This window comes from Phyllopteryx taeniolatus, chromosome 4 (assembly GCF_024500385.1).
Source record: "Phyllopteryx taeniolatus isolate TA_2022b chromosome 4, UOR_Ptae_1.2, whole genome shotgun sequence".
NCBI lineage: Eukaryota > Metazoa > Chordata > Actinopteri > Syngnathiformes > Syngnathidae > Phyllopteryx > Phyllopteryx taeniolatus.
In genome coordinates, this window is record NC_084505.1 from 22,121,603 (window position 1) to 22,130,049 (window position 8,447).

At 39.9% G+C, this 8,447-nt stretch overlaps 1 protein-coding gene across 6 annotated transcripts in view; it reads left to right on the forward strand.

Annotated features, from left to right (window-relative positions):
• LOC133476775 (CREB3 regulatory factor-like) overlaps nt 1-8,447 on the forward strand; it is a 39,197-nt gene that overhangs the window by 14,516 nt on the left and 16,234 nt on the right. For all 6 annotated transcript variants that reach the window (XR_009788148.1, XR_009788149.1, XM_061770628.1 and 3 more), the window contains exons 8-11: nt 2,013-2,192; nt 2,971-3,160; nt 5,416-5,489; nt 7,824-7,952. Coding sequence is in view for 4 of the 6 variants with exons in the window: in XM_061770628.1 (XP_061626612.1) it covers nt 2,013-2,192; nt 2,971-3,160; nt 5,416-5,489; nt 7,824-7,952 (573 nt within the window). In the remaining 2 variants the exon portion in view is untranslated. The remainder of the gene's footprint in view (nt 1-2,012; nt 2,193-2,970; nt 3,161-5,415; nt 5,490-7,823; nt 7,953-8,447) is intronic.

Consider the following 8,447-nt stretch of genomic DNA (forward strand, 5'->3'; position numbering starts at 1 on the left):
TAATTTGACCCTAATTTGAATTTAAAGCCATAAATTCAACTTCAAAACCCCAATTTCAAACTCTTAACTCTTGTTTGAAACCCTAATGTCAAACCGTCATTCTGTCTCGAAACTTTAATTTGAAACCTGAACCTTGTCTTGAAACCCTAATTTAGAATCTGAACCTTGTTTAAACCCTATCTTGAAACCAGACTTGAAGGCTTAACTCGAAAAAAACCTCACCCAAGCTTGAAACTTTAAACCTAGTTTCAAACCCTACTTTGAACATTAACACTGTTTTAAAACCCTAATTTGAAACCTTACCCCCGTTTGTAGTGCGTATGAACGTATCAGATAGTGATGGCTGTGATAATGCAAAGAAGAACATATCTAGAAATTAATGTATTCATTTTTTCCAAATAAACCATCCTGGAAATGGAATTGAAAGTGTATCCCCAATGATAACACACAAGCATGAACATTTACATAAATACATTATAGATACATGTGTAATGTCATTTCGTAAACAACACGCCCTGAAATATTATATTTCGAGTTCTCACACTTAATGACGTACACAGGCGCACTCTTGCTGACCTCCTGACTTTGTTTGTATGTGTGTGTGTGTGTGTGTGTGTGTGTGTGTGTGTGTGTAACACTGAACGAAAGTAGCAGAAAGGGCAAAGAGAGTTCAGACGATGTCGTGATGTGCAGACTGGGCCAGACGTCACATTCAATAAATAAGTGTGTGTCTGTGTGTGCGCATGTGTAATGTCATGGAACCTTGAGGCCAGTAACAAATGTGGTGATTACAGTGTTAGTTGCGCATTTTGAGCTGCTCTGTTGTATTATTCATGCTGCCTCCAAAAAACGTTTTCTTCTTCTTATTTAGCATTAGCCATTCGCTTCGCCCACTTGAGATGAACGCCTCCGTCAAATCGAGCAAAAAGAACCCAGTGGGACTCTATTGCTAACCAAAACAGAAGCACCTACCGAGGCATGTAAACAGACTCTCAGTGTGGAGACTTTAATAAGTTCCTGTCATAACTTGTGCAACTGTAAAAAAAAAAAAACCTGGCTCATTTGAAGCCGTAACCCAGGCTTGGAATGCTAATCGTTGTTCAAAACCCTAAACCAAGCTTGAAAAAGTATATTCAAAACCTAACCCTGTCTCGATATTCGACTTTGAAGACCCAACTGTGGCTTCAAACACTTATTTGAAACCCTAACCATGGCTTGAACCCTAGTTTGAAACCCTAAGCCTAATTTTTGAAACATACCCGTCTTTATTCCATACTTTGAAACCCTATCCATTACTTGAAAACCTAACCCTATCTGATGCCTTTATGTAAAACCCTAGCCTAAGCCTAATTTGTAATCCCAAACCTTGAAGCCCTAACCTTGTCTCGACCTGCCTTGAAACCCTAATTTGAGATCCCAAGCCTAATAAGCCCTAACTCAGACCTGAATCTGAAACCCTAATTATTGTTGGAAATCCTGCCCCTGGTTTAAAAACCTCATTTGAAACCCTAACCCTAATTTGATATCCGAGCCCAGGCTTCAAACCCTAATTCAAAACCCTAACCCTTCCTTGAAACTCTTACCTGAAGCCATAATCCTGGCTCAAAAACAGAATTTGAACCCTTAATCATTGTTTGAACTAACCCTTGCTTGAAACCCTAATTTGAAACTCCAAACCTGCCTTGAAATCCCAACCACAAACCCAAAACCTAATTTGAAACTCTAACCCAGTATTTAAACCCTACTTTAAAACCATAAACCGAATGTTTAATCCTAACACAGTTTTAAAACCCTATTTTGAAAACCTACGTCTTGTTTGAAACCCTAACCTAGACTTAAATACCTAATTGGAAACCATAACTCAGATTTGAAATCCTAATTTGAAGACCTTACACAGGCTTTCAACCATAACCGAGGCTCAAAGCCCTAATTTGAACCCTTGACCCTGTTTTGAAACCCATACCTTGGCTTGAAGGCCTCAACCGCCCTTTTGTGTATGCGTTGACTTCCAGAGGCGGAGGCGGAGCCTGCGAGGCCGCTAGGCGAGCGCCCGTCCAAGCGCCGTTGCTTCTGGGAGTACCGACGCTCGCGGGAGTCTGCGGCTAAGAAGAAGGTGTGCGGAGGAGGAGGAGGTGATTGGTCGCTGTCGTGGAGCTCCAGCACGCTGCCCAGCACGCTGTACCGACGACAAGGTGATAATGTGGCATGCAGGGAAAAATACAATTTCCAAATTTTAATAAATTCGTTTTTTTCCTACCCTGCCTCTCGTCCGAAACCTAATTTGAAACCCTAACTCTGTCTTGAAACCTTAATTGAAAACACTAACTCTGTCTTGAATCCCTGGCACCATAGAAACAATATTACATCGCAAATACTATCCATCCATCCATTTTCTGAGCCGCTAAACCTCACGAGGGTCAGCCTATCCCAGCTACCATCGGGCAGGAGGCGCCAGCCGATCGCAGGGCACATAGAAACAAACAACCATTCGCGCACACTTCACACCTACGGGCAATTTAGAGACTTCAATAAACCTAGCATGCATGTTTTTGGGATGTGGGAGGAAACCGGAGTGCCCGGAGAAAACCCACCCAGGCACGGGGACAACATGCAAACTCCGCACAGGCGGGGCCGGGGATTGAACCCGGGTCCTCAGAACTGTGAGGCAGACGCTCATCAATTTATTGATATCGCGCATTTCATACACAAGGTAACTCAATGTGCTTTATATGTCCCCTTCAAAACCCTAATTTGAAACCCTAGCACTGTCGTGGAACCCTGATTTAGAATTCCAACACTGTCTCGAAACCGTAATTTGAAACAAGTCACCTGTCTTGACGCTCTAATTTGAAACCATAACACTGGCTTAAAACCTTGCCCTTTCTGCTCCCCATGTGGAATTGTCCATTTGTTTTGTTTGTTTTTTTTTTTTTAATGTGGAATATGGCTGAAGTGGCTTGGTGCTTTTAGGCAAGAAAGGGCGCCGCAAGGCCCGCAAGACGGACGCCAGTGACCTGACTCCCAACCCGCAGAAACTGCACAACATCGGGGAGCAGCTGCAGAAGCTCAACGCCGCCATCGACAGCATGGGGCCCGTCAACGACCTCCCGGCCCTCGCCAGGGCGCGATCACGCAAGGAGAAAAACAAGCTGGCGTCCAGGTACGCATGCACGCTGTCGTTGATCATTTGCAAAACCTCACTGGATGCATTCCATCAAAATTAAAAAAAAAATACAGAAAATGCAAAAATAACTTTGGGAACTGCAAATGCGTCCGCCATTACTAGGTTGATGCAATAAACACATTAATATAACAAATATTGAAGCCATGTTTATTCATGATTACAATTATAGAGTAATCATTATGTTGTGCAATTGAACAGTACGTATGCAGATTTTGTGACAGAAGATGCTGCCGTAATTGTCCCACGGTAATGTTCATTTTTAAAATATAGAAATTCAGACAAACTTTTCTGGAAGTGAATTTCTTTAGGTTGTCATATCCATAAATGCAATTTGACTATTGGTCTAAGTAGCCTCGGGTTTTTTTCTCGCTTTTCAGCTGGTCTCCTCATTTTCGGTTTTTGGTTTTGGCCAAGACTAACCCTGGCTTTAACCCATATTTGAAATCCTAACCCTCGTTTTAAAACCTGAACCCAGGCTCAAAGCCCTAATTTGAAACTCTAACCTTGTCTTGAACCTCCTTTTTCAACCCTAACCCTGTCTTGAACCCCGAAACCCAGGCGTGAGATCTTGATTTGAAATGGTTTGAAACCCTAATCTGAAACCCAAGCCCTAAATTGAAACCCTAATTTGAAACATGAACATTGTCTTGAAACCCTAACTATAACCCTATTTTGAAGCCCTAATTTGAAACCCTAACCTTGCTTCTAAACCCTCCTTTAAAACTGTAGTTTTCAACCATAACCCTCACTTGAACTTCTAATTTGAAACCCTAACCCAAGCTTCAAACCCTACTTTGAAAGACTAAACCCCATCTTGAAAACCTAATTTGAAACCCTAACCCTATTTTGAAACCTCAATTTGAAACCCTATCCTCTAAATTTGGAATCTGAAAACATGAATTTCAAAACCTAACCTCGGGCGGAAAGGCACCTTTTGACAAACAAATGCCTCATTTCAAAGAACGCAAACGCGTCCTCTCGATGAACCTTTTGACAACCGCGTGGTGACTCAGGCCCACGAGATGAATGGAAGGAAAGCAGACAGGATGGGGGAGGTCATGCGGAGTTCATGTAGGGGTGGGGGGGGTTTGGGAGAAAGGTCAGTTCACATTGCATTCTGGGAACTTTTTTTTGTGTTTGTAATAATGACGTTAGCAGAAATGAGGACGCTTTTGCCAAAGTGCTTGGAAAAGTCTGCATCTTCCTTTTGGAATCTCGGTCACAAGACAGCGAACACGTAAACGTGGTGCGGCCGGCGTCTTGCTGACGGACGACGACGACGATGATGATGACGATGATGATGATGATGATGATGATCACCCCCCCCCCCCCCCCCTCGGGAGAGCCCTCTTCCAGGGAATCCCACTTGTGCTCCCTTCTGTCTTCTCTATCTTATCTTGCTCTTTTCTCCCTTTTTAAATGATCCCTCTTCTTTCTCTCTTTATCGTCTTCCTCTTCTCTCTTTTCAACCTCCTCTCTTTCCTCTTCATCCCTCGAGCTTCCTCTTCTCTCTTGCTTTTTCTTTCTCTCTCCTTCCACTTGTCGATTTTTCTCTTCCTCTTTTCTCTCGTTCTTTTCTCGCCATCTTCTCAGTCTCCCTCTTGTTCTCCATTTTTCTACATATTCTGTCTTTCTCCTGTTCCTCTTTTCTCTCTTCTTCTTGCGTTCTCTTTTCTCTTCTCAGTTTTTGTCCTTCTCTGTCTTCTTTTCTCCCTTCTTGCTCTCAATTCTTTCTTCTCTTTTCATCCGCTTCTCGCTCTCCTTTATTCTCACTCTCTCTTAGCTATTGTTAACATCTTCCGTCTTTCCTTTCGCTCTTATTCCTCCACTCTCCTCAGTCTCTCTCTCTCTCTCTTCTCTCTGTTCTGCTCTCTTCTCTTTTCTCTCACCCTGTTTTCTCTCTTTGTCTTCTCCCTCTTCTGTTCTCTTGTTTCGGTCTTCTCAATCTTCCTCTTTTCTCCCTTCTCCCTCTTGTTCTATCTTTTAATTCTGGTATTTTTCATGATTGTCCATTGTTAGTTACATGAACATGTTGTTCATACTTTGATTGTAGGAGACTAAAAGATTTGATTGTTTCAAGTAACCTCTGCCCCTTTGTTTATTTGTGGGGCCAAACACAAAAAGGAAGCCACATTTAAGTGCCAGCTCATATCTATCTATATATCTATATCTAAACCGTTTCTTGAAATGTTCTCTTTTTATCTCTGTTTCTGTCTCTCCGTGTGCTGCAGGGCATGCCGTCTGAAGAAGAAAGCACAGCATGAGGCCAACAAGATTAAACTGTGGGGGCTCAACCAGGAGTATGGTCAGTAAAAAATAAATACATACATACGGGGATAAAAAACTGCAAAGAAGCATTTTCGGGGGTTGACGGAGTAGGCGGAGATCCTCGCCAGTGACGTAGAAAAGTTTGAGAAATTCGAATGAGCTGATTTCAGGCCTCTCGGCAGAAAAACGTCTGGAGCTCAGAGATGCGCGGACGATTTCAATTGTTGTCAAATGTTTACCGAGACACCATAGAGCCCATCAAGTTGATTTGGTCAAATATATATAACAAATAAAAGAACTTCTTTTTTTGGTGCCTTAGACTTATAAAAATAAAGATATGAATTACACATTAAAACATTTATGTTTTGCAATGCTTTGTCCTTTTAGTGTTTAACCTTACAACAGAGAGGAAAAATGTCATGACGTTTGTCTCATGTTATAATGAGTTAATGTATTAAAAACAACAACAACATTTAAATCAGCAAAAGATGGGCCGATTTAAAAAGGGCTCATATCGACTGATGAATCAGTCGGGCCCTACATGAAACCCTGACTTGGAAGTCTACTTTGAAGCCCTCACGCAGGCTTGACGCCCCGATTTGGATCTCTAATTCAAATCCCTAACTTGAAACCGCAACCCTGTCTTCAAACGCCAACTTGTAACCCGGACTTGAAACCCTAACGGTGGCTTTATACCCTAGTTTTAAAACTATGCCAGTCTTGAAACTCGGAGCCAAGATTAAAAGCCTAATGTGAAACCCAACTTTTGGAGCCTTTGTTGCTACAGTACATGTCTTCTCATAAGCATGCCAACAGATGCTAGCCTGTCCATGTTTTTTGCCTTTGTCCTTCCTGCAGCTATCCCAATAAATACTCTTTGAAGGCCTCACACAAACATCCTAACAGCTTGTCAGTGCAGCATGACATCATGAACACATCCACGCATCCTAAAAATGTGATGGCCTCTCGTCCTTGTAACATATTTGCTTGCCTTCCGCGTCTTTAGCTTTTGTTTTTACTCCTCAGCTTCCCCCCCCCCCCCCCCCCCAAATGACATTGCGCTCATTCCTGCTCTCTTTGCCAAGGATTTAGTTGCTCTGCAAACTTGACTTAACAGAAAACACACAAGCGTGCGCACACACTCACTCATACAAACACACATTTTCAAGGTAAAGAGAATCAAACTATTCTCATATTTGTTTGGAAAAAAAAGTATTTGAATGACTTTTTATCTAAAAAAAAAAATAATAATTAAAACCTAATTTGGAATTTGTTCTGGAAAAAAATAACTGTTCAGTTTTTTTTTTTTTGTTTTTTTTTCGGAAAATAAAGCTTCATTTGCTACTTTTTTTTATCGTGGAAACATTACCTTTTTGTAATATTAGACGTTTTCCCCCTCAAAACAACCACCTAATTCTTATATGACTTATCCCGATATACCATTCTATTCTTGTGAGATCACCTTTATGTTCTCGAAAAATAGGATGTTATTCTCATAATATTATGGCTTTTTATACTTGAAAGAATACCTTTTCTTATCTAAAAAGAAATCCTTAATTTCCATTATTAAATGTTTTTCTTAAAACAATACTACTTTATTCAGGTCATTTTAAGACTTTATCTTTAAAAAAAAAAAAAAACTTTTTGGGAATTTTCCCCAGAAACGTTTTTTTTTTTCCTCATATTTCGATTTTATCTCGAAAGAATATCATTTAATTCTGATTGATTCAGACTACTTAATTCTCGTAATACTTTTTTTTTCTTGAAAAAAAATCATTATTTTCATTATATTCAGATTTTTTTCATCTATAAAAATACTTTCTTTTTGTAATATTACAACATATATCTTGGGGAAATATACACATCCCCCCCCCCCCACAAAAAAATCCCATTGAATTCTCATATTGACTTTTTATTAAAAAAAATAAAATAAAAAAACAACTTTTCATAAGATTGACTTTTTGTCATATAAATCTGACTTTAATGTCTTAATATCACTACTTTTTTATTTCCCCAAAAATATGACTTTATTCTCATGATATCGCAAATTTTTATCTTGGAAAAATAACACCTTACTCTCGTAACATTACTTTCCCCCCCCCCAAAAAAAAAAACCAAAAAAAAAACCACTTTATTATATGACTTTTTTCCTCCAAAATATACCACTGCTGTCTTATTAAGACTTTTTATCTCCCAAAAAATTGGACTTTATTCTTCTATTACAACAATATATTATTATTTTTTTTCAAGGCTTCTTTCTTCCAGATTAGCAGCCCATGAGTCAACAGGAAATGTTACATTGTTCGCATTTTCGTGGTTTTCTCTCAGTACTGATGTGATTTGTGTGGCGTTGTGGCTGTTATGCCCTTAGAAAACCTGCTGGGGGCGCTTCTGCGTATCAAGGAGCTCATCCGGCAGAGGGTGGAGAGCAGCGAAGAAGAGGACGCGGGCGAACGAGGAATGACGTGCCGTCTGGAGGACATCCTTGCTCAGTCCAACGGTGAGAAGCACGTGCAGTGATGCTCGTATTACAGTATATGCACATACACATTTGCTTGATCCTAGTATCCCATTTTTATCGTACGATCAAAAAATGTAATCTAAGAAAAAAAGGGCTAATTTATTCATTTAAATGTTACATCTTTTTTCATCCGATAAAATATCACTTTATTGTTATATTACACTTATCTATGGAAAATATGACTTTATTATTGTAAGACGTTTTCTTCTAAAAAATACCAGTGTAGCGTGGATTGGTTTGGATAGCAATTTTATGAATTTGGGAAAAGATACAAAGGAAGGTAAACACCTGCGTTCACTTCCGGGTTAGTTCGAGTTACGCTTTAATGTTAAAATCAAACAAATTTTTCTCGTAAAGGGGCACTACGTCACTTTTTATATGTATAATATTGGAGAAAGTCACGACAAACCTTTTATCTGTCTCATAAAGGTTGCTACATTTTATGAAATATGAGTTCTAGATGACAGAGGCTTA